Below are 26,144 nucleotides of genomic sequence, written 5' to 3'. Positions count from 1 at the left end.
CTTTCGGTAAAACATTCAAGAAATAAATTAGTATAAAGTATCTAGCTTCTGTGTCTGTACTTGAAAATGAAGTTGAGGGTGAGGATTTGAGCGAGGCATTTTTTTAGGCTCATCCTGACACCAAATGTCCCTTACTTTATGTCAACAGTGTATATCGTTAGTGATTTAATGCCTTACAGAGCGCTAGCGGAAGTTAATAGATGGCACCACTGAGGAAGATGATTAATCACAACCGAGGGCTGCCATGACCTGTGACATTGTCCTATTTATCTGCGGCTGCCAGCAGGCTGTACTGAATGCAACGCAACAGGCTGATGTGTTCCGATAGCTGCACAGACTAGACCAGAGGTTCTTAAAGGCTCCATTTATACTGTTGGTTAAACGTGATGCTTGAACTGAAGCCTAGCCGCCGGAGGCATTTTTTTTTGTACTGGACTGGGCTGGCTGGGCTGATGGCAGTTTCACATCATTGGCCTGAATAGAAGCGGAGGTACTAACCACCATCACCACACTAACTATTTCCCTAAAATATAACCTACATTTAAGGTTCTAATATAATTATTTTTCTCATTAGCGCTACAGGAGCGCTTCAGGAAGTTAGTAGGTGGCGCCAGTGGGAGGGGTGATTAATCGAGACAGAGGTCTGGCATGACCTGTGAAATTGTCCTATTTATCTGTGGCTGTCAGCAGGCCTGAGCTACACTGTGGGGGTTTTCCCTCATAACTCAATGCAACAGGCTGATGGCACACACTACTAGACCATGGCTCTTCAAAGCGCCGTTTATACTGTGGGTTAAACTTGGTGCTTACACTTGAGCCTAGCTGGTCAAAGTTGTGTTATCCTGAACATGTCTAGGCTGATATACCAGGCCAAACCAGAAACTGATACCTCAGTTTCACATCAATATCCAGAGCTACAAGAGAAGGTGTGTCGACTTGGCTACCATGGATACCGTTGTTGCATTTACTACATCAGAGTGAGATATCGCTTACCATCATCTCCACAAAAATGTTAGTAACAGGCAACAATTTCAGCGAAATCCTACCTCAACGTAAGGATCTCATGCATGCCCAGAGAGCACTGCGGGACATTAAAGGGACACTGTGTGAGATTTTTAGTTGTTTATTTCCAGAATACATGCTGCCCATTCACTGATGTTACCTTTTTCATGAATACTTACCACCACCATCAAATTCTAAGTATTCATAGTGACTGGAAAAATTGCACTTTTCATACTTGAAAAGGGGATCTTCTCCATGGTCCGCCATTTTGAATTTCCAAAAATAGCCATTTTTAGCTGCAAAAATGACTGTACTTGGACCATACTAGAAAATATTTGTTTATTACTCAGTAAACGCTCATGTAAAGATCAAATTTGGCAATAGGCAGCCCAGTTTCAATGAGCAGCATAGTTGCAGTACCTTTTTTGACCATTTCCTGCACAGTGTCCCTTTAATAGGTGGCACCACTGAGTTGGATGATTAATAGTGACCAAGGTGACCTGTGACAGTGTCCTATTTGTCTGTGGCTGTCTGCAGGCTGTACTGAGGGTATTTTTCCCTCACAACTTAATGCCTGTTCTGGCTACCAAGGCACGGGGCAGCTTGCCTTGCGGTATCTTAGAGATGTCCCCTCAGCTCTCTTCTGTGAGTGGACAGCTTGTTGAGTTAGCAAGGGGAGTCAGTCCAAACTCTCAGCACCTCCACTATTTGTCTTTTTGGCTCTTGCCTGTCCCTCCGGCTTTCAGTCTCTCTCGCTCTTTCTCCCTCTTTCTTTTTCCAGTTTGCTTGATCGCTCTCTTTAACATTCATCCTCAATTTCTTTTTCACTCCCACTCGATCAATTCAATTTCAGTTCAAATCTGCTTTATTAGCATACCTGTTTATGCCAGTATTGCCTATGCTTACAAAGCATACATAAACACAATGTTCCTTTTTCATTATCTCTCTCTCTCGCTCTCTCTCTCTCTCTCCCTGTCCCGCTGTCTCTCTCTCCGTCTCTATCTCATTTCTCCCAAGTTTCAAAAGTGTGATGAATCCGTTTCCTGATGCTCAGTAGACTGCAAACAGCCATGACGGCATGGTGTGAAATGAACTGGTGTCAGCTCAGGATTGCATCAGGGCGACAACCTCTCTCTCTCTCTCTCTCTCTCTTAATTATGACAAGGGGCCATGCACAATAATGCATTCTAACGCATTCTCTACTCCTATTTTCCTCTCCTCTTTAGTCTTATTGACAGAAGAGGCTACATGCTGCCAGACACGCCCATCCCTGCACCACCCACCAATGGCATCACCATGTACGGTGCCACTCAGTCTCAGAGTCACATGGTAAGTTTGTTCTCTTTTTAAACATGTGTGAGTGCGTGTGTGTGTGTGTGTGTGCGTGTGCGTGTGCATGAGTGTGTACATGCGCATGTGTGTGTATACAATTTGTTTTGTGGGTAGGGGGTCATGCATAGGCCAAACAATACCTTCAAACAGGCTGATGTGTTCAAGCAAGGCCAAGGTTGTTGCAAGTTCTATTGCAAGGCTGCGAGCTACTGTAAATGTGGTGCTTACTGGACAGGTCTAGGCTGATACCAGACCAAACCAGGAACTTTTACGTCAGTTCCACATCAGCAGCCAGGGTTAGATGGGAGAAGCCAGAAGGTTGTGCCAACTTGGTTACCATGGCTACCATTCCATTTTTGCGTTCTACGGCAGAGTGAGATATCGCTAACCACTAACCACACCACATCTTAGTGACAAGCGGTTTCTTCAGTGAAATCTTACCACAAGATCTCAATCAGGGATGAGTGTTCAGCAGAGAGAGGTCAAAGTCAGAATTATTTGAATTGTGTATGTGCACGTGCGTGTCTGTGTGTGTGAGGGTTTAGTGTAGGTGTGTGTGTGACTCATCTGGCATAGCAAAATTTTACTGGAGTGATGCAGGTTATCAGAATGGGACCCGTTTAATCCTGTTGGCCTCCATTATCCATATCCCTCCAATCCCGTCTGTACCTCAGAGAGACAGACGAAGAACTACAAACCATTGAACAGCCTCTGAACTTTTGCAAGGTTGGTCCAGCCATGTGTCTCTATTGCTTTGATTTGCCAGCTGTTGCACAGGTAGCCTTCTGCCCTAGCTGGCTAGCACAGGGACTTGCTCTCGCTCTCGCTCTCTCTCTCTCTCTCTCTCTGTCTGTCTGTCTGTCTCCGTCTCTATTCTCCCACTCCTCCTGGACAGCGAGGCCTTCCTCCCATGATAGACAGTGCTGTTTATATCCCCCTGACAAATTGAGTTGAACAATTTGTCACAGATATTGGGGATTTCTGGAGCGTAGTGATGATGAACATCCATAATTGTTGTTGGCTCATGGCCATATCGAGTCTGGACTTGGCTGCCCTCCACTGGGCCAGCACGCTCAGCCAGCAGGCCGGCTCTCTCTTCTCTTCTCTTCTCTTCTCTTCTCTTCTCTTCTCTTCTCTTCTCTTCTCTTCTCTTCTCTTCATTGTACCGTCTCTCTCTCCTCCTCTTGTTTCTTCTCTCTCCTCTCATTCCTTTCCTTCTCTCTCCTGTCTTCCTCTACTTCTCTTTCCTCTACTCTCTTGTCTTTCCTACCCATTCACATGTACTCTTTCCACTTTTGCCTTCCCCCGCTCCTCCTTTCTTCTCTTCTCTTCCCATATCCTCACCTTTCTCTATCTCATATCCTGTTCTTCTCCTGCTCGTATGTCCTCTCTCATCTTTTCCACTCCTCTTCATTTTTCACCTGTCCCCTCTTCTCTCTCCTCACCTCTCATCTTGTCCTCACCCTCTCACTTGTTTCATTCTGCCCTCTCTCTTGCCCTTCCCTCCCTTCTCTCATACCCTATGGCTGTCACATTTTTATTCCCATCCTCTCATTTCTTCTCCTTTTCTTTTCCCTCTTTCACACTTTTCTGTGGTTCAGTCAGTCTTCAGTTTCTTCTTTGTGTCGATTTTCCCTTTCTTCTTTTCATTCACTTGTGTTTATTTCCCCTCACTCGGTCCTCTCCTCCCTGAGGAACTCCAAGTTAACACCGTGACTGGACACTTTGTTCCCTCTGATCAGTGTTTGGGAAAAAAGAACACTACTTCTTCCCCTCCAGATACTTGTCAATAAACAAGGCTGTCGGTCCATTGCATCTCTTATACTCGTCTTTCCTTTCTCATTGTGTCTCTCTTGCGACTCAGCTCACCCATTCACACATGCTTCATTTTCCCTATCCCATATACTTGCTACCTCTTCTTCTCTCTCATTTTTTCATTATTTGCAAAGTTTTCTCTTCTGTCTGTCACCCAGTTGCCATTTCATTATTTTTTCCCTTTCACTCTCTATGTCTACTTGTATGTCTCAGTGTGGAGGAGGGAAAGATTGCCTTCCCTCTGTTCCCTCTGTTTTGAGGCGGTTATTGTATAGTGTCTCGTAAAAACATAAGAGAGGAATGCATTGCCTCCATCTCTTCTCACAGATATTGAGGGGGTGTGTGTGGACAAAGGAGGCAGTGCAATGCTTCTGTCTCAGTGCTGAGGTGTTGTGTAGAATAAATCGGAAAGAGAGTGGGATGCCTCGCCCGCGTCTCTTCTCTATGTGTGAGCGCTGAAGGGGTGCATGGAGAGAGAGAGAGAAAAAAGAAGGGAAGAGTAAACGAGAATGAGGGAGAGCGACGCACAGTTGTGGACAAGTGCTTGCTTGGCTCTCCTTCACAGCCCATCCCAAACCACCGGTGTAGACTAGTGGATGGGACGTGGGGAGCATTTGCTACTTGTTTAGACAAAAAATGTATGGTGACTGTGGGTGGCTGGGCTGGAGGGTGTGCATTGCCTCCTCCTTCTCCTGTCCCTGTGTTAAGCGCTGAGTAGGTGTGTGGGTGGTGTGTGTGTAGAATAAATGGTGATCGTAGGGGGGTGGAGGGGGTTGTATTGCCTCCTTCTCCATCTCCTGTCTGTGACAACGCTGAGGGAACATGTGGGTGGTGGTGGTGGTGGTGTTGTTGTTGTTGGTGCGGGGTTGTTTAGCACTGCCTCCATCTACTCTCTGTGAGTGATGGTGGCTGTTTCGGTGTGTGTGTGCGTGTGGCTGTGTGTGTGCGTGTGCGTGTGTGTGTGTGAGAGAGAGAGATAAATGGTGATGACTGTGGGGGTGCATTGCCTCCTCCTTCTCCTCTCCATGTGTGTGGGTGGTGTTGGAAACAGGAAGTAGGTCATCAGCAGGGGGGCTGCTGGGAGCTGGGATGGGGTGCAGGAGGAGCGGAGAGGAGAGGAGTGGAGCACAACGTGGTGGGCATGTGCCTCAGCTCAGCTCAGCTCCTCTTATCCTGCCTGGCTCCTGTCTGCCATCCCTCCATCCTCTCCTCAAATGTCACGCCAAAGCCTAGCTGAGGGGTGTGTGTGTGTGTGTGTGTGTGTGTGTGTGTGTGTGTGTGTGTGTGTGTGTGTGTGTGTGTGTGTGTGTGTGTGTGTGTGTGTGTGTGTGTGTGTGTGTGTGTGTGTGTGTGTGTGTGCACGATGTGTGCACATGGTCGTGTATTTTCGTGTGTAGAAGACGGAGTGTGAGTGTGTGTGTGTATAAGAGAGGGTTTGTGAGGGTGAGCGAGAGAGGGAGAGAAAGGTTATGTGCGCATGGGTCCCTGTATCTTTCCAACAGCCCCTTGGCCACCTGCTGTCAGTAAGCACATCAAGCCCAACCTGTGGTCTCACTCACTGTGTGCTGAGTAAGACTGACTGGCACAGACAGCAGAGAGAGAGAGAGAGAGAGCTGGCGATGTGACGGGGGCAGATTGACTTGGTGCATTGGCTTTGAAGATGTATAGACTGTAGGAGTCTCACTAAGTCCAGTTGATTACAGCCTAACCTTTAGCCTTACTGAACTACAGGGACACCTACTATTTGGACGGGATGAGATAGGCAAGGGCATTGTTAAGTTTTCCTAAGCAAGCCCATAGAGCTAGGGCTATCTGGAGAGGATAAGGGTCTAAGTACACTGTAAAAATGAAAGGCTCCTCCAAGAGCTCCAAGTTGTCACTGTGGAGGCCCCCCCTAAGGGTTCTCTGACGAACCTGGGGATCTTCAAAGAACTCTTGGGTTCTTCAAAGAACCTTTGGGGTCCTAGGGATCATAGGTCAGCTCAATTAAATGCTTCATAGGACAGATCAATTAAAGGGTGTAGAAGAGAGGAGCATTGAGAGATTGATCAGGCTGCAGCTTTCCTGGTTGATGGTGTGGCCTTGGTGATGGCCCCTTGCAGAGCTGACCTTTGTTTCAGCTCCTACTGTGGCAATCTAGCCTCAAGAAAGGAATGGCAATCCACTCAGTGTTTTTTTCTTCACAGTGACAGACAAAGTCTATGCACTCAGAAGTTTCATGGTTTCTAAAATGTAAAGCAAGAGGCACTTGTGTGATAGTAGGAAGGCGCGGCGTGTCCTGTTTTACTGTCTGCATCATGGGGTCTCTCTCCTGTTTTTTTCCCGTAAACACTAAAGTGAAACGCATTCCTCAGACATTAATGACGTAAGCCGCCGTATAACCGGTGTGGCGTGTGGATAGAGGAGCTCTTTGTTTCTGTCACTCCCCTCCTGGATGCATGTTGCTATAAATATTCCCTTTTGATTATAGCAGACAATTATGTACACTTGAGGTTGCCGGCCGCTCTAAAGCCTCTCTGGGTGTTTGCATTGCCAAGAGGCAGCTCTTCAGCGTGTCGCTGGGTGGCCCGAGCCCCCAGAGAGCATTAATCATCCGTCTTCTGGGGTTTTCTGGACACGCTCGGTTGCCGACAGACACGATCGCTTTCTTAACCACATGATAACCACTTGATAGCTGGATGAACAAGGAACTAATTTGAAGGTTTGGGTGTACTGTCATTCCTTGTAGTCCGCTGCTGCTTTCTGCAGAGCTTAAATGCGTTCCAGACTCCTCGACACAGTTTGTGGCCCTTTCACTCCGGAAATCCGAGATTTGAGAAGATCCTTCCCACCACCAGAGCAAGTCTTGTTTACAGCCTTACTGCTACCACAAGGTCCACCATCGGAGTCTGAGGCAAGCAGACTGGTTTGATCGAGCTGCAGTAGAAATCAAATTAGTATTCCACAAGCTCTCCCAGCTGTTTCTCCTCAGCGCTATCTTCAAGGTGATGAGTTGGAACTCTGTAGGGGCGTGTGCAACATTAAAATTGCATTTTGGCTGACCTTGGCTTGTAGAAGTCGTAGAAGATGTACAACACAGTGCCTCTATTCCAATGTACAAAGTTTCACCTCTAAGACATTTCACCCTAAATGTTTTGTAATTGATAAACACTTTCAAATTCCAATCTTAAAGTTTCTTGAAGACTGAATTTCACAGAATGTAAAGCTTCCGTGTTTATAGATCTCCTCAACACCAGAGTGCCAAGACCAGTTCACACGGTTGAACTCTCAGCCACCTGCCTAAAATGCAAAACATATTCAAGTTTTGAGATGCAGAATAGCCTTTACTCTTCTGTTGAGTTGGTCCATAAACAACAGGCTGTCAATGTTTTCCCCATTGCGTAAGACATAATCAGTGTATCTGTAACAGACAGCCAGCCTTTTTAATCAACCCTCTGATGAGAGCTGGCAGTGCACTGTTCCCCAGCCTCTAATCATTAACTAATTTGGCCCCAGTGACACAGATCAAAATAAGTTGCATACTATGCCAATTCAATTTAGCCCAGCAGGATAGCGTTTATCTTGTTTGCCTCCACAGTTCGATCCGGAAGACTCTCCAAAAATAGCAGCATAAAGCCATACCCAGTTATGTTATCGCATAAAACAACCTGAAGCCTTTTGGTTTGACCTACATTTATTTTTTTTCTTAAGCATGGCCTGTCTGCTGCAAACAGTGACAAGTAAACATTCAAAGCATGTTGCATATTTACCAGGTTTGATTTGTAAAGCAATGGGTAACACCAAATTGGCCTGGGAAGAGAGGGCTTGTAAATGATCTTCAATGCACAAGTACTCTTTCAGCACTGTACTGGTGTTGCTAAGCATGGTTGGTCTCTGGCAGGCCTGCAACCAAAGAGCTGTTGACATGTTTAAAGCCAGAGAAGCAGTTAACAGTTCTAGAGTTTACTGAGAGAGAGAGACATAAGAGAGAGTGAGCGAGAGAGCGAAAGCAAGTGTAAGCTTACTACTTCAATCCAGACCACCTGCAGTGGTGAAAAGAAAATGTATTAGTGGTGGTATGAGGCTTGCAAACTCGTACACGGCTAACATGGCTCAAGCAAGTGCCAGTGGTGCAGTTACCAGCTGCATTCTTAAGGGGGATTCATACTTGGCGTGACTGGTGTAAGTCTCCTTCATACTTCACTCGCGACATCACTCGCGACCTCACTCGCGCCATCACGTGACCCAAAATGACGTCACACGCCGTGGCGCGAGCTGCCGTGTCGCGACGTCGTGCACCCCACATTTTTTGTAACATGTCGTGCGCCACTAGCGACCATGTAGGTAGGCAGACAAAGCAGGAGTTGCGAAGAGAGGCTACAACTACTGTAGGCTACTACAGAATGGATCCTGCATCATTTTGAGGATAATAAAATGTCCTAGAGAGTTATTTTATCTTCTCTCTTAAATGTTGTTCAGTGAAACAATTGTTTACTTTGTTCAGAAGCACGTTGTGTTGGCGAACTATTTATAAATTCTGCCGCCAGAACAATGCTCTCACATGGTCTTGGAATGGTCTGGCCATGTAGGCTACAACAAAAATATAAGTTATGTTTCAATGTGGTAAGTCACAAGTCAGACGTTGAGTAGCCCTACAGCAGCCCTGTTTGGCTTTCTATTTTATACATCCGTAGAACTCACGCTGCGAGTTGTGAAAGATACTGCCGTTTCTCTCATGAACAGCAGAGGGCACTTCCGACAATGCGAGCGAAAGCCTTCTGAAGTATGAATAGTCTGTCCCAAGTGATGACGTCATTAATGGTTCTCGCGCCACACGCGACAAAATGCGCACGTGAAGTATGCAGAGCCCTTTAGGCTTGAGGAAGCGCTTTCACTGGAGCAAACAAAGAAATTGACTGTCAATTTTGCAAAACAAAATCCTTTGCAGCCGATTTCAACCTTGTGTGGTTAAATTATTTCCAGTAACTTCTTTTCCCAGAGTTGTGGGAAATATTTTTCACAAGATCTGTGTTTTTTTATTCTCCTAGTTGGAGGTCACTGAGGGGGAAAGGCAGTATCGCTCTGTTTCTGTGTATTGACTGGTCTGAAATAAAAGAAAAGGTTTCTGCACAGATGGCTGTTTGAAGGAGGTGATGTATTTTGTCCTGACGGTGAATAGTTGCTTTGATGAGGTGTAGCCAGAGAGAAGACAGGAAGAGGATGTATAGTGTACTATACTAGCCAGGCCATGCCCTCCTAGTGAGGCCTTCAGTATTGCTTCTACTCAGGCCAGGAGCTATACAAATACTGTTTCTGAGTTCCAGAGAAATCGGGAACTCCAACCACTTTCTCAGGAAGTAATCATCTTTTGAGCAGCTCCAATGGTCCTGGGTAGAGGCTTGTTCAAGGCAGTGACCTTTATGCAGATTGGTTCTATTTGGACTAAAAAATGTTTGGTTTAAACTTCGGCACAGCCTTTTCTGGCCTTGACCAGTAGCAAACCGAGGGAGGCAGTTTAACCAGGTCGTTTGGGAAATGTTATTCGTTATCTTCTTGGTGAGACCAACATCTCAGTACGAGATTTGAAAGTCGATGATAATCAGGCAAGTACTCTACTGTCTTTGGTATAGTTCTCCTTGACGCCTGGGATGCAGTGTCCCTTGTAGAGATGAACCCTGTGCCTTTCCTCAAAGCTGAGAAGCTTAACCACATGACTGCCTATGCTGTGGAGACTTTTTGCTGGAGGTGATGAAATCTTTGCCGACAGTGAATGTGTTTTGGGAAGGTGTAGTTGTCTTTGTGGCCTAAGATTGCAGTATCCCTTGTAGAGATGACCCTGTGCCTAACGCCTACAGTGGAACACATCAGCCTGACCACAATGCTGTGTCTGTGTGACTGCTTTCATGCTCTGTACACATTTTGTCATGTTGTCTATATTTATGTCTAGAGTATGTCTAGAAGTTTCTTACATTCATATTTAATGTTTTAGTTGTAGCACATGCCAGGGTGGTGTAACCACAGCTAATGCCAATGTTGTGTGGATTACTTATTACTTATTACTAATTTTCAGTGGATTATCTAAGGAGCATATTCATTGCAATACATGAATTAACCAATTACTAATTATTTTATGGCCATCAGCTGTGGTTTTGCAGAATTGATTGCTGTGCTATATCATAATAAAATGCAGCTGAATTGTTTTGACATGGCCACCAAAAACCTTATTTGCATGACTTGCTGTTGCTTGCTATTGCCGGTCCTTCGGAGATATACAGGTCTATGACACGTCTCTCTCTAAACACCATCTACTGTATTACTACTACTTGTTAATGGCATCAAGCGCCTGACCTTCCCTCATAGTACAATTACATTGCTGTTTTCGTAGACCTGTGTCCACTTGATAATGGCATCAAGCCTCTGACCTTCTGTCACAGCACAATTACATTGCTGCTTCGTAGACCTGTGTGTGTCTGCATTTGTGATGACACTGCCCTTCCCGCATGCATGTTATTGGCGAGCAAAGTGCTGCTGTACGGATGTTTTACTTCATCGGGGCCTTTAGTCTAAAGCGGCCCCTGGACAGACGGACAGGCCGGGCATCTCAAAATTGAGTTTAATGCGACCTGGGAGCGTGATCGATGGTACACAGCAACTTGCACAGCTCACTTTCTTCTGCTTTTGGGGGTGGCACTGACTTGGCAGGGGCTGATTTAATGGAACCGATTGGCACTCTTACTAACGCTCTCTATCTCTCGCTCTTTCTCCCCCTCTCTCTCTCTCTCTCTCCCTCCCTCCTCCTCCTCCTCTTCCTCATATCACACTCCTCAACTCTCTCTTCATTGTGCCCCTCTTAAAATCCAATGTCCACCCTTCCTTTGACCCATTTTTCTGGTTGTCTTTTGTCTCTGTCCTCTGTTCTCTCCTCCTCATCTTTATCAACCTCACTCAACTCTGTCTGCTCTGTGCCAAAACAACACCCCTCCTCTGATCCATCAAAATGACCTGCTCATTCTCTCTCTCTCTCTCTCTCTCTCTCTCTCTCTCTCTCTCTCTCTCTCTCTCTCTCTCTCTCTCACTCTCACTCTCCTCCTTGTACACACATTAACCCGGTTGGACCTCACTCTCTATGCTTTGCAAACTTGTCTGTAAAAATCCTCCACTCCATTTCCACCACTGCTCTGACCCATCCTCATTATCTGTTTTGTCTTGCTCTGGCTCTCTCTTCCTCCACACATCAACCTTCACCCTTCTGTTTTGTGCCATCCTCCAACCTTCTCTGTCCACCCTGCCCCACCTCTCACCCATTCCCATCACCTGCTCGTCTTGTCTGTCTCCTGCGCTCTCTTTCTGGCTTTCCTCCGCTTCACATCTCTCTGTCCTCGTGTGCCTGTGCGTGCATTTCTCCCTCTTCTGCCTCAGTGTGACCAAGACCAGTGCATTCAGAGCACCAAATTCGTTTTGCAGGCCGCCACCACCGTGCCGCTGCTCCAGAACTCCACCTCCGCCCCTCCGGAGCAGCCCCTGGTCCCCGAGGAGCCCTCCCTGCCCGGCCGCGCCTCCATGGGAGCCCTCCCTACTCCTCCTGCTCCTGCTGCTCCTCCTGCCGCCCCCCTGGCCCTGGCCCTCACCCAGCCCCAGTGCCCCGGGTCGCTATTACTGGGTCAGCCCACGCCGCCCGCCTCCACCACCCCCAGCCTGAGCCTCAGCTGCGACGGAGAGATCATCCCCCCCCCCCCCCCCTCTCTTCCGCCCGAACCCCCCCAGCAGCACCACCTCCACCCGCACGCTGCACACCAACACCAACAGCTCCAGCACCAGATGCCTTCACATGCATATGCACATCCGCACACGCTGCCGCACCCGCACACGATGCCGCACCCTCACCCACACCTCCACAACCACTTCCTGACACCGGAGGAGGTGCCCTCGCCGCCGGGCATGCTGCCGTGCGGCAGCCCCCTGGCACACAGCCACACGCTGCCCTTCTACCACCCGGCCAGCCAGGACTCGCTGCACGAGGACTCGGTACGGGGCCTGGTCAAGCTCAGCTCCGTCTGACCAACACCTGTACAGACAACCACCACACCGAACTACACCACACCTCTGTCTTCAAGTCTACAGAGGACTCCTGCAGTGGAATACTAACTGTCTGTCTGTGTTGATGGATGGTTGAACTGTGTGCCCCTTTCTCAGAACTGCCCTTCCGCAGCCAGCCACCCTCCACAGGAATGGCAGGCAGGACACATGCAGGGGTCGTGCAGGCAGAGGCAGGAGAAGCTAAAAGGGCCAAAAACTGCTTTGCCTCAACATTCAAAGGCTTAAGTGGCTCTTCATGACTCAGAATATATGCTTTTTCACACTTGCGCGCACGTGCCGCGCACACACACACTCACACGCACAAAAACACACACACACACACACATAGGGCTGAGTACCGATCAGAATTTTTCGGTTTCGGTTCCGGTTCTAGAACCTACGTTTCAATGCCGGTTCCTGACGGTGCCATTTTCGGTTCCTAATTTATAAACACTGGGGATGACGAAATGTTTAAAAATCTCAACCGACCACCGAGCCTCCCTCATTATCCAGTTGAAGTCTCAGGGAATTTATTTTAAATTGAGAACTACAATCTAAATCCAACCCTATCCATTTCGTGGGTGTGCATCTTTGCATCTGAGCATCAGTACAGTCGATGCTCATGGCAAACGCACAGACAATCGTGCGAATTTACCTGATTACAAACTGAACCAGCATGAAGTTTTGCATCAGCCCCAGACAACTTGAGCGGCAAAACAACAAGGAGAAACTCATATTTAATGTTTTACGCTGCACGCGCTCCTTTTAAAACATGCCCTGTGTGGGGGGATTTTGGCCGCGCGCGCGGACTCTTAAATGGAAAAGCATGGTGTACTGTCTGACCTGTCATTACCGTCCCGTTGACTGAGTGAGTGTCAGGATTTGGCCTGTTGAAACTTTTCCAATTTTTGGCTTAAAATCAGGGAATTTTTGCCGTTTTTTGTAGCTGACAGGTATGCTGTTCTTGCAAACAGTTTTAAAACAAGTAAGGTCGCCAAATTCCGCCCACTTCACTGATCACTTCACTGTGACCGTGATAATGTCACTATTTCAAATACTATTTGATTATGCTATCGTATATTTTTGGATAGCGGCAACTGTGTAGATGAGGTAAGGAGCAATATTAGCTAACATTGGTAGCCCTTTCTATCGTAATTTGGAGATAACGTCCAGCATGTCCAAAATCTAGTTTCAGCACAATTCGCCGGCGAAAGGCTCCCAATTCCGCCCGCTTGATTTCAGGTCACGTCGGTATTTCCGTTATTGTTTATTATTCCTTCATGCTGCTTTGCTTATTTCGTTCACACTTGTAGTCCTGGCTTTACCTTTGATTAGTTTGGTCGTTACTGTGGAAACGGTTGAATAATTTTGGTCCTAAAGCGAAACGGGGAAGCGGCCAGGGCGAGTTTTTAGCCAGAATGTCGTCGTGAAATTAAAGTTCCACCTCTTTCATGCTGCCGTTACGACACACTTCATTACAATGCTGTTTATGGCCGTTGACTCGGTTTTAAATGTCATCACTGTTTCAAATTGTAAGCATACAAACTCTATATCATGTCGATATCCATTCGTGACTTAAACAGTGGATACATAGGCCTAATTAATTAGGCGGGCGGAATTGGGGGACGGGCGGAGGCGACTTGGCTATTACTGTAGCTTGCTACGCACGCAGTGAAACACTGGGCGTGCTCTGTTTCGAGTTCTTTGAATGGTCCATAATTATAGGTTACCAAACGAAAAAAAATATCCACATAGAAGAAATCAAGTCTTCAGTTTCAATAATCCACGTTACTGCTTTCCGTGGCGCAAATGTAGGCTCTGCCTACCATAACACACAAAGAAAGTCTCTCGCGGCCAAAAGTGACTGAGCTCACCTGATGCTTCTGATATGAGTTTCCGTTTTATTGACATGAAATTTAAACTTTGCAATGATTCACAGTGTAATCCAAAAAGTCAGAGAATGTGCGCACCCACCACTAAAGGGAAAAGGTCCCCAACACTGTTTGATGATTCATGGTGGAGCAAACAGTGTTGCCGACTTTTACTTTCTCATACGCCGATGTAACCATCTGAATAATGATGGATGCACACGCTCGCAGTGGCTGTGTCGAAGACAAAGTTTGAATTCTTTGCCATCTACAAAACGCTAGAAATAGGCTACTCTTCTCGGTAAGCCTACACAAATTAAAGATGGGCTGATGGTAGTTTCTCTCGTAACGTTAGTATCCACAGATGATTTGACCACCTGTTTAAAAGGGGGTGTAGCCTGCCAGCAGTCTCTGCAAGCCCGAATGTGATCAAAATTAATGTTGCCAGATTTTTTGCCAGAAGCGACTGCCGTTCTGACTGCGTTAACGTTCTGGGGTTATAAATGCGAAATGATAACTGACGCGATGGACATCTAGGAACCGAAACGTGGAACCGACAGCCAAGGCACGTTTCGATGCCAAGTAGAACCTTAGCCTTTCATTCAATTCCATTAAGGAACCGAATTTCGGTACCCAGTCCTACACACACACACACACACAAACACACACACACATACACAGTCAGACTCTGAGATGAGCGTCATCCAGCCTGCGTTTTTGCCAATGCACAGCACACAAACACCAACACAGATACTTAAAGTACACATGCTCCCACACACACACACACACACACACACACACACACACACACACACACACAAACGGCTCTCTGCTGGTGTCTTATTCTAAAGGTGTCTTAAAGATGTCCACTGATTTCTCATAATGGCAAGCTAAATCCACTGCCCCACCCCACCCCATACTCCACCCCATACCTACCCGCCCTGAACATCTTGAAAGCCCCCAGGCTAGTGCCCCCTAGAGGCAGAGCAGAGGCTGCAGGATGGGGCATAGACATACTCTTTATACAGAGCGTCCCATAACAATGTATACACTTTACATTATTGTAGGTGTGTTTTTAATTCGTGGAATTTTCAAAGTGTGGTAAAATTTACTAAGTGATACCAATTTTTTTCACAACCTTCTCTCAAATTGATCTGAGACATCAGAGGCATCTGTAACAGGGAATGCAGCCATTTAAAGTGAAGACACAAAAATACCAAGGGAGTTGTGTGATTAGGTGTAATGAATGCCAGTTTGAGAACAGGAGAACAGAACACTTTGAAAAATACATGAATTCAAAGGACAAGTGCACTATTTTGAACATTAAGCCCCTTTTCTGAGTTGTCTGCAATGTTTAAGAACACCCCTCACCGTTAATTTCATGTTTGCTGCTGTCCATTATTTGGCGATTTTGTTTTTTTGTCTCAACCGGCTTTAGAATGGCTGTCTATGGTAGGGTGACCAGACGTCCCGGTTTGACCGGGACAGTCCCGGTTTGGAGTTGTGTGTCCCAGGTCCCGAGCAAACCCTCTCGGGACACAGATATGTCCCGGTTTTGGCCACCCACTACATTGCGCCATGTCTATCGGGGTAAATATATGGAAAATATTACATGTTTACTGGCCACAATTAATGGCAGCCAGCGCTTGTATAGAAAGTCTGAAGGAGTCAGTTGCGATTTGTCATTCCTCCCTCTAAAATTGATTAGAATGCAGGAAATGGCATCTAAAAAGAACAAATTTTCCTGGGGGAGGACCCCCAGACCCGCACGCCAAATATTGTCCTTCAGTCACACACGAAGTGTCCCGGGTTCAGACTACAAAAATTTGGTCACCCTAGTCTATGGACATGTCGAAATATGTTCCTAAATCCATCCTAACCATTTGTTTTCAAAACTTACCAAGTGTTGAGGGGTGTTCACTGGTATTCCATAACAATTTTCGTAGCGAAACATGGCTTCTGTCATGTTTTATGTAGCATTTTGTAAATACATTTTTTTCTTTAATTCACAAAATACCAAATAAAAATGACATAAGCCATTTTTCACCTTCAGACTTGTTAGGGAATGCCAATGAACACCCCTAACCACTTAGTAAGATGCATACTTTCGTAAACAAATGTTTAAAGTGTTTTTTAAGAACATATTTGGACATGCCCATAGAGGGCCATTGTAAAGCCAAATGAGACAAAATCTAAATCAGCCAAAATAACGGAGACAGCAGCAAACATTTTTTTAAAAATGGTGAATGGGGTTCTAAAACCTTGCAGACAACTCAGAAAAGGGGCTTAATGTTCAAAATAATGCACTTGTCTTTTAACAGACAAATGTACATGTATTTCATAATGATGAAGTGTGTGTACATTTTCGGGACAGCCTGTATACATGTCTCTATACTGTATGTGTATGGGATGGATGTTCTCGGCTGCAACTAACAAGCAGAGCCGTGGTGCCATGACAGGAGGTCTTCATGACGTAGTCAGTGGTCCGTCCTGAGATTGTTTGCATAGAGAGACCCCTGATTATGGAGGAGATTAAAACAAAAAGCTGCTTTGTTATTGTTCTCATGGTTGTTAGTTTGATTTCTCTTGATGGTGCGGCAGTGAGAGTGAGTGTCCTGGTGCCTGCTTCTTCCCTTTTTTTATTTTTGTAAATCAGGAACAGGTAGGCCGGCTGGCATCTCACCAAAGACTCTCTTCTGCGCACTCACGTTTTGCCTTTCTTTTCTTGCTCAGAAATGTTCTCGTCCACAGTGCAGTCAGTGACCGACACGCACAAGTTGGAAGTTGCTGTCATCATGTCCACAAGCAAACATATCACTTGATGACGACTTAACTATATTTTTGTTGTTTATTTTTTTATTTCAAATATTCACAAGAAAGACAGTATTGTGTCGTGCCATTTTGAGAATCATTATTTTTGTTCTGTTTCTCTCTCATGTTATATTTCTGTGGATATGATGAATAAAAGCCCTGAGTTTTTAATGGCGTGGTTCTTCTGTAGTGGTATTGATGTTATGTTGTGTTTTCTTTTTTCTGTTGTGTTTTCTCTTGTGGGGTGCTGTGATGGCCTACACATACAGCCCCTCAAGGGCAGCAGCTGAGCACCAACAATGCCCTGTCCTTCACTTCTCTCTCTCTCTCTCTCTCTCTCTCTCTCTCTCTCTCTCTCTCTCTCTCTCTCTCTCTCTCGCTCGCTCTCTGTCTGTCTCTGTTTCTGTTTCTGTCTCTCTCTCTCTCTCTCTGTCTCTTTCTCTCTGTCTGTCTCTCTCTCTCTCCCTCTCTCTCTCTCTCTCTCTCTCTCTCTCTCTCTCTCTTTTTTTTTTCTCTCTCTTGCATTGCAGTCTTTTGCATTAGTCATGCATACATGCACTCACTGTTTTTCACAGTCACTAACACCCACTCATTCTCTTTCTCAGCTCTGATGTTTGCTTACTCTGACTAACATAAATGCTCAATACTGTATGTGACACAAGTGGACTTAACTCTCAGAGGGACAACAAGATATCTGAAATGTAAAAAAGTGATTATACAATATATAACTGAACTGTACAATAATGTGTTTCGAGGTGGTCACTGTTCACAGTTCATACAACTGTGCAGCTTTCTCTAGTCTGAAAACAGTTAGACAGAAATGACACAGGATTAGCAGATTCCTGTCTTTGGTAGTGCAGTGGTTACTCTACCCTAAATCAAAACTTATCTGTTTCTACAGACTAAGTGCCTCTCCCTTTGTGTTTACAGCTGCTTTGAGGGGCTGTTCTGGCCTGTCATTTCTCCAGCCATTTAAAATGATCTGGCGCCACCTAGTGGTTCATTGACAATAATGCAGTCTGCGTTGAAGACCTAATTGGACTATATCCATTAGTTATAGAAATTCCTCACATACAATGTTAATTCACTGACGATGTATTTCATTAACAAATGTCTCTAGGATATTAATAATGTCTGAATTTTAAGTTGCTTTTGAAAAAAGTGTTTGCTAAATGTAATGTAATGAGTACTCTATACAACACAAATAACTGCCCCAGGACACATTCACTCTGCATAAGGAGATTTATTAGGAATCATCACACACCACTTGTTGCACTGTAGTGTAGGGACAGCTGCTGTCTCCTTTTCAAGAGTGTTTCACACTTAGAGATTCAAAATGGAAGGCTTTTAAGTCAGATCTATGTTACTGGCAAATTGTAAACACAGAACTACTTTAGAGGTATCTGAATGTAGTAAATCGCATTCCATGGTACCGATTCCAGTATTCCAACATCTATTACAGTACATTTTAAGTAGGTTCCGTTTGTTTGTTTTTTCTCAGTCATGCAAAAGGCAACAGCACTTTCTCCCCCCCTCCCAACGCCCATTTTGTTTTCTTTTTAAGAATAGTTGCAAACATAATAGTTGCAATAGTTGTGCTTCACACAAAAATGTTATTTTCTTGTGAAAGAGCACCACCTTGTTAAAAAAAAAACAAGAATGCTGAAGCTGGACATAGAATTACGACCAAACGAATTGCATCGCACAATGTCTTACAGTACTGTGATTTAATGGTGTAATTAGGAACAGTATTTCAGCACCACTCATATGGGTTGCACTTAAACCCCTGGGAGGAGAGGCTATGTACATGTTATTTCCCAGATGCCAGTAACCATCAGGATTTTAGTAGAACAGTACAAAAACAAATACAGTATTTCTTAAAATTGTGTATTGTTATCTTAAAAGGGTTCAACATGGACTGCTTTTGCCCTCTGGATAAGGAGTAGTTTGTCAGTGTGTTTGTCAGTGCCTTCATGAATCTGAGGAGGGAAGCAAAACTCATTTGTCCTGAGAAAAAGAAGCTGCACTTTGTTGTGCTGCTGCTATAACAAAGGTATTTCACATTTTATGGAGGTTACATGGTCAGTAAAATTTAAATAGCTAAACTAAATTGAAATGCTAAACTAAAAATATAAATACTTCTATATGATTTAATATAACTCAATACAGTATAACAATGTATGTTGCAACCTAGGTGGTTCTTCATGTTGTGTTGTCATTCATTAACACTAGAACATTATAGTCATGGAGGAAAATGCTGAAAATGGCTTAACAGTACTCTGGGATTGGACCTTTGAGACAAACCACTTTTAAGCTTTGTTAAGCCTCACTAAACTGTGGTCAACCACCTCACTGTGTCTTTAGAACTAACTTTATGTTCTTGAGTCTAGACCATCCCAATTAGCCTATCTTGCCGTGACGGCAAACAAGTTCAGTTTTGATGTGAAACAGGTATAAACGACTACTGGTTTTTGGTAGAAAACATCATGTGTTTATGTCTATGCCGTCGTATGCTACTTATACCTGCGCTGATTGCATTGAATTGAAGGTGTCTGGCGTCACATGAAAAAGGCCCAGTGCTGGAGGTTTTGACAAACCACAGACACTATCCCACATCTCTGGTGTAAAAGGTGCACTATGTAACGTTTTCAAGTTAATCACCTTAAAAAGCCATCCTATGTTTTCTCTTATTAAAAGGCAAAGAAAGTCTCTCCATCGCTTCTGCAGTCTGTCGACTAAAAAACACTTTAAAAGAACTGTCCACCCTTTTTTGATTTTCACATATTTGCAAGCATTATTCATGAATGTGCATATCATTTTCTTCTCCGTTTTTTCAGTACTTAGATTTACTGGATCAGAAGTATTAGCATAGCTTAGCATAATCACTGGAAGTGAATGGAGGCATTAGCATCAAGCCACGATTGATCACAGGATTAAATAGCTGTTTTGCACTCTGTTGATTTTTACATTAAAGTACTTTATAAGTACATTTGATGATGTTTTGTTTGCCCCCATAGGCTTGCAGCTACGCAACTAGGCAATGGAAACACATAGACGAAAATTATATGCACATTCATGAATAATACTGGGAAATACTGCAAATATGTGAAAATCAAAAAAGGTGGACGGTTCCTTTAAGTTAAAGGTCCTATGAGCCAGTTGGCAATCCATAGATATAAAATACTAGATGCCACCTTGACTACCCCTACCTATTGGAACAAAATTTGTCGATTTGGTCAGCGCCATCTTGGTACGGGGGTAACACTGCTTGAATGAATATCAATTGGCAACAACCCCATATGCAGGTGGTGCTAGAAGAACATCTTTGCTAGAGCCAATACAGATAGAAATATGCCTCAGGTCTTTGATGATCAAGTGAACGGCATAAGTACGAGCCCCATGCCAAGATGGAGGTGCCCTGTACAGTACTACCACTGGTGTATCACATACCAAAAGGCTGTGTCGACGCAACATCCAGTGTCTTATTGTAGCCTATATCCAGGGCTATAAATTAACTTTTTCATCACTAGCCAATTTGCCTTGTAGATGTTAATCTTAGCTTACTAGCCAAACATACACTCACTATTGGTCAAAGTGACTGGCACGTGTTCTTTTCTACCAGCCAAACTGAATTTTCACCAGCATTTGGCCAGTTGGCTCGTGGTTATTTTATGCCTCTTTTCCACTGCCGGTTATCTGGTAGGCCTACAGCTCCACACAGCGCGACTCGGCCGCCACTTTTTGCTTTTCAAATAGGCATGACACAGCTCAATCATAAAGTATAAAGTGGCAGCTGAGTTGAGCTGTAGGCCTGCCAGAAAACTGGCAGTGGAAAAGAGGCAAGAGAGGCCTGCCTATACAGTACATGTATCTAATACACGTACATCACCACCACCATCACCAGAGGCGCACCTCCTGAAGCTCCAGATCTCCCATCACCTCCAGCTGGTCGATGCTGCTCAGGTCCTGCACGCGGTGGAGGTACTCCAGCAGGTGGTCCCCGTTCACCGCCAGCTTGAACTGGTGAGGCTGGCACAGGATGATCATCTGGAACAACAAGCACATGGAACCATGAGGAACACTTCAAGCACAACACCACCATTGCAGGAAATAAGCTAATCTAGAGTTCAATAACCGAGTTTTACCTTTCTCCTGGTCTTCCAACCGTTCTCTTTGTCTGGGGATGTCACTTTTAGCTCCAAGCTGGCAATTATCATTGAATCCTATGTGAACAGCTAGCCTCTCGTTGGTCTCATATGATTCAATTATATATGTTAGCTTGGAGGTATACTTCACATTGCCAGACTCAGAAAAGTACAGGGGAAAGGTAAAACTTAATCATCTAACTCAACAGAATGACATTTTTGAATGACTGGATGACATTTCGCAGGAAGACATGCCAAGTGATGGGAATGGGGTACACTCTATGTCTTCCCAAACTCTGCTTTAGTGTTGCTTGTTGTTATTATACATTAAGATGCAAAAGAGATGGGATACTGTATATCCCTATCCTAGAGATTGGCAGGCAAATACATCCAAACATCAAACAGCTCCAAATGGCCTTAAGGCAATAGAAGAGCCACATAGCTTTGCCTCAGACCATTTCCAAAACAACCAAAGCTATAACACTCATTCATTTAGGAGGTTATTACATCTCACTGCAATGTACAGTAACTTACTGAATCTCATTTAGCCAGTAAACCATCTAATTGGAAATATCTGCAGCTGTAGCATAGCTGGAGCATCCATTAAGCCTACAGTGAACCCAGTTGATGGAAATACCCAGGGTGCATTGATAAACAGGCCTATCAGGCCACAGGTACCAAGCGGACAAACTGAAGAACCACCCCTTACCCTAGGGGCCCCACGTACCAGATACTACAGTATGTGTATCTCTCACGTATGCTTACTCCACCCTCCCAACGTGGCCCCTGCAACACCCTCCAACATGGCCCCTGCAATACATTTGCTGTTACCAGAATGGTAATGACCAAGGTAAGTCGTAATGCATTTCTAAAGGCTGCGTGATGTAGTAGCGTAGTACCCTTTTCCATGACTATTACAGAACGCCGCACTTTGTGGGATACCATGTCCCTGGCCATACCTCAAAGTATTTTCCCGGGGCGAAGGGGAAACGTGTCAGCTCCAGCTCCTCATGGCCCCAGCCCTGGCTCAGCAGGGAGTTGCGGACGAACATGCCCGACTTGATGCGGGCGTTGAGGTGCAAGGCGATGTTCTCCGAGCCCTGGATTCTCAGGTTGATGGTGAAACTGGAGGTGAAGGATGGTGAGGACAATACAATATGTTGTAAGGATTTACACGGCAATGAAAATGTATTCACAATACATTATAGATTGAACTTTGGCAGTACACATGTATAAATGTGGGGTAACAAAATGTTGCCCTATTTTTTTCATTTAGTAGTTTATTTCAGGGACAATGCAGTGCACATTATTACAAACATGTCATGACTATGTCATGACAATACCATGACAACGTGTATATGTGGTTCATGAAAGGTTTCTATGGCTAATTTGTAATGCCAGGAGCCTACCTTGTGTGCGATGTGTGAGAATGGTTTGGCAAGTAGTAGTTAAATGATATAAGGATTTTGTAAACCATCATTTGAAAACTTACAGCCCACATACACTGTGAATACTTTCTTGAAAACTTTTCCAGTTTGCCTCTAGAGGGAGGCCGCCACTTTTTTTCTCTTAGATTGAGCTGTGTCGTGCCCAATCGAAAAGCAAAAAGTGGTGGCTGAGTCGTGCTGTATCGAGTTGTAGGCTACCAGAAAACCGGCAGTGGAAAAGAGGCATAAGAGGCGCTCTAGATATGAAATCCTGTCTGTCTGTGTCCTGTCCTGTCTGTCTGTGAAGTTTGCGTACATTACAGATTTTTAGCCTCAAATTGACAGAGATAGATACAACTATAGAAAGGTGCTGTGTTTGGGTATAGACATTCGACATACAAAGTAGTTTCACATTACCTCACTGGCCCAGTGGTCTTTGTGTTGTTCAAGGTGTTTTGTATGAGGCGTACCTGTGTGGATATGAGCTGACATGGCCAGTAATAGTGATGTGTCGTCCAGGACTCAGGCCTTTCAGCATACTGCCCCTGTAGGGTATACTCTGAGGAAGGACACAACAAGGACACATGGCTCATCTTACTGAGGTGGATCAGGTTAGTTAGCAGCAGGCATGCCAATGAGTTGGAGCACAGACACTCACCAGGTCGCCTGCTTCAGAGAAAATCGCCTATTGGAGAGAGAGAGAGAGAGAGAAACACAACAAATCAAGTTGGAGATGTGTGAAAAGAGAAACCATTTGAAATGTTGACGCCATACAACACCTGTTTGCAATTGAACATAGACCATTTCTGAATGAAAACACTCACTGAATTTGCTGTGAAGGCAATTGTGCGTACAGAGATCCTCCCGGATATCGAGAAGGTGTTGATGGTCTCCACTGGGAGTCTGTGTCTGTACTCCAGGATGTGTTTGCCATTGACTGCTACCTACAGGAGCAGAAAGGAACCAGTGTAACCGAGGTGTTCCAGCACAGTTCACCCCCTCGGGGCTGCTAACTTGCCACCTCCTAGTCAACGCATCAGTTCAGAATGGGAGGCACAGTACGATACCGCTGAGCTAAAGGGCCGGTCCCATAGCACAACGCTACCACACTTTATTGAGGCTTCGGGAGGGAGGTTTAACGCTCCACACCACACTCTGCTAGTTGCCCTCCGTTACACCAGCACCTGGTCTTATCATACCCTCTACTATCACGTTGCAGGAAATATTTTTTGGGACTGGAGCTTATGTATGTCAAAGCCAGCCTAGAGTTGTTGGATAGTGAAACTGACTGACCAGGCCCTTATAGTTGTAGGAAAGAGTTGTTAAGTCAGTGTACATGGCCAGGGCAACTGGAGGCCCGGGGGCCACATGCGGCCCGCCTCCTCACTCAGTGCGGCCCATACATAAAACATAATAAAAAAGACCAGATTTTTTTTAAATCACTACTAAATCAATCCATTGTAATTATACTGTTGGTCGATAGAGCACACTCATGTTCCTTCCAAACAATATCGTCAGTCAATGAGCAACCAACTGCTCCTCGAACTCTGAGAGTTAGTCAGATTTGTGGTCCCTCCAATGGTACTATATAATTATGACAAAATGTGGCCCTCCTTATCATGAAAGTTACCCATCCCTGGTGTACTGGACTGCATCCTTATGTCATGAAAAAATTAAAGCCCAACAGGGAAATTACAACTCCCATTGCCATTGTGACAGCACTCAACTGCACACAACGAAATTGAATTTACTGTATGCCTCACCCGTGCAAGAGGGCAGCCCTAATTGGTGCCTGAAAGGAAGCAGTGCGGTGGGACAGTACCATGCTTAGGGACTCACTAGTTCGACGCCCTTTCGGTACTTACCGCTTACGTCATACGACCCTAAACCTAACCCTAACCCTAAACCTAACCCTAACCTTAAATCGCTTGTTTGAAATGTTTGATTACCATGTGAAGTACCGAGAGGGCGTCAAACTAGTGGGTCCCACCATGCTTAGGGTACCTCAGTCATGGAAGAGGATAGGGGAGAGCTAATTAACTTACTCCCCCCACCACCCTGGCGGATTGGGAGTTGAACCGGCAACCTTTGAGCTACAAGTCTGACGACCTAACCACTTACCCATGACTACCCATAGGGCATTGTGTGTTACAGAGATGCACTAACTAGACTTTAGGTCATGTTCACGTGCGGTTCATGACAATAAATGTGTCAAGCAATGAGCTGAGCCTGTGTCCCTTTTTTTGTTTTTGTTTACCTTGAACACATCTTCGTGCACTAATATGACAGCTTCGAACATAGACCCTTGCTTGAAAGGCATTCGGTCCATTTTCTCCTCGCTGCCCCAGCATTCTTGCACTAAAGAGTTACAGGTAATACACGGGGGAGGGATGAAGCGTGGCTTGAAGTGGAAGGCCACGTCCGCACGGGGTTTGGTGCTGCTCCCACAAGCCAAGTCCAAATGGAAACTGGGGATGCAGAAAGTCACATCTTCATCAAGTGCAGAATAGAGTAGAATAGAATAGACTAGAACAGAACAGAATCATAGGTGGTTCTAGGAGGGGGACCAGGGTGGGCCTCAGCCCCTGTAGAATTGCTCCTGACCCCTATTGCGGCCCCTGTAGGCCTACTAGACAGTCAATGGTCAATATTGTATTTTTTTACTGTAATGTCTAAATATAAATAGCCTATATACAATAGTATATTGTACCTGGTTTTTTTTTCATGTGCGCCCCTAAAAACACGCAACCTCAGCCCCCCTGGCAATTTTGGTCTAGAACCACTGAATAGAATAGAATAGAATAGAATAGAATAGAATGGAATGGAGTGGAATATAATGCCTGCCATGATGACATTTAAAGCAGCTCCTTCAAAGTGCACATAGTGCGCACATATTGCAAAGTATTAAAGTAGACCTAACATAAAACCCCTACTATGCTGTCAGTGCAGCCTCCAAAAACATCAGTAAGTAGCTAGCAAACGAGTTGTAGGCTATAGTAGTTCACTGTCTACTAAACTTGGCTGGTATCCATACGCACTTCTCCGCATCGCTGAGGACGGTTCCCTGGATGAGTACAATATCCCCTGGATGTAATCCTCCGACTATGTTCCCACTGAACGGAATTGCCTGCAACATGAAAGGCCAGTTTATCAGTTTGTGGACATTTTTATCTTGGCTGTCGGCGACCCGTCCGCTAATATTGCTCCAAGCAATGGATTTGCCATTGGTAGCCTACATGCATGCAGCCTCCAAATCAAAGGTCTGTGGGCCTACATGCGTGGGCAAATGCACCTAACCGCATGTGATGGGAGGACTGATTAGTTAAAAAAGAGTACAGCATGACACATATGCCAACAGACTGACCCCCAAACCATGACGAATTATTTGAATATGTTGTGAATAGGCTACAGACAGGGCTAGCAGCTGTTAATAGAATTGCTCTTACCGGATTTGAGATAGTTTGTTTAGCATTCACTACAGACATCGGAGCGTCCGACAGACCAGGATGATAAAATGATATCTGCAACAAATGTTATTTGAACGCATCCGAGGACCGGCTTGATATTTCCATGAGCGCGTTCTTCAATCTGCCATCATGCAGCCTAGAATAAGGTGACGGAATGGATACGCCTACCATGTGATTCTGGGCATAATTAACCAATTCAAGTCCAATTCCAAAGCGTTGCCA

The 26,144-nt window shown here is 45.1% G+C and overlaps 2 protein-coding genes across 3 annotated transcripts in view; one reads left to right on the top strand and one right to left on the bottom strand.

Annotated features, from left to right (window-relative positions):
- The window catches only part of LOC134435505 (palmitoyltransferase ZDHHC14-like), a 109,885-nt gene extending 92,831 nt beyond the window's left edge, over nucleotides 1-17,054 (top strand). Inside the window, exons 9-10 of one of the 2 annotated variants that reach the window (XM_063184529.1) lie at nucleotides 2,229-2,331; nucleotides 11,593-17,054. In XM_063184529.1, the coding sequence (XP_063040599.1) occupies nucleotides 2,229-2,331; nucleotides 11,593-12,186 (697 nt within the window). In that variant the 3' untranslated portion in view covers nucleotides 12,187-17,054. Of the gene's footprint in view, nucleotides 1-2,228; nucleotides 2,332-11,547 lie in introns of both variants that reach the window. The other variant, XM_063184528.1, reaches the window with a different exon arrangement.
- A 1,714-nt stretch (nucleotides 17,055-18,768) lies between these two features.
- Nucleotides 18,769-26,062, bottom strand: lgals8b (galectin 8b). Its single transcript, XM_063224241.1, has 9 exons — nucleotides 25,902-26,062; nucleotides 25,494-25,582; nucleotides 24,713-24,923; nucleotides 23,280-23,399; nucleotides 23,114-23,140; nucleotides 22,926-23,014; nucleotides 21,988-22,153; nucleotides 20,768-20,930; nucleotides 18,769-18,862 (listed from the first exon to the last, which is right to left on the bottom strand). Exons 1-8 carry the CDS (start codon nucleotides 25,938-25,940, stop codon nucleotides 20,781-20,783), a joined length of 891 nt encoding a protein of 296 aa, XP_063080311.1. The 5' UTR covers nucleotides 25,941-26,062; the 3' UTR covers nucleotides 18,769-18,862; nucleotides 20,768-20,780.
- Nucleotides 26,063-26,144: the final 82 nt, after the last annotated feature.

The sequence above is a fragment of the Engraulis encrasicolus genome, chromosome 19 (genome assembly GCF_034702125.1).
Source record: "Engraulis encrasicolus isolate BLACKSEA-1 chromosome 19, IST_EnEncr_1.0, whole genome shotgun sequence".
NCBI lineage: Eukaryota > Metazoa > Chordata > Actinopteri > Clupeiformes > Engraulidae > Engraulis > Engraulis encrasicolus.
Note: the sequence above shows the minus strand (reverse complement) of the source record. Positions and strands in the feature narration are given on the sequence as shown.

What these genes read in the sequence shown, in the direction of transcription:
- lgals8b (XM_063224241.1), bottom strand. Translation starts at nt 25,940, where the DNA reads ATGTCTGTAGTGAATGCTAAACAAACTATCTCAAATCCG. An exon ending in TTGCCTTCACAGCAAATTCA is followed by an intron (nt 23,141 to 23,279) that starts GTGAGTGTTTTC and finishes TCTCTCCAATAG; the next exon opens with GCGATTTTCTCTGAAGCAGG. An exon ending in TCTCTGAAGCAGGCGACCTG is followed by an intron (nt 23,015 to 23,113) that starts GTGAGTGTCTGT and finishes GTCCTTCCTCAG; the next exon opens with AGTATACCCTACAGGGGCAG.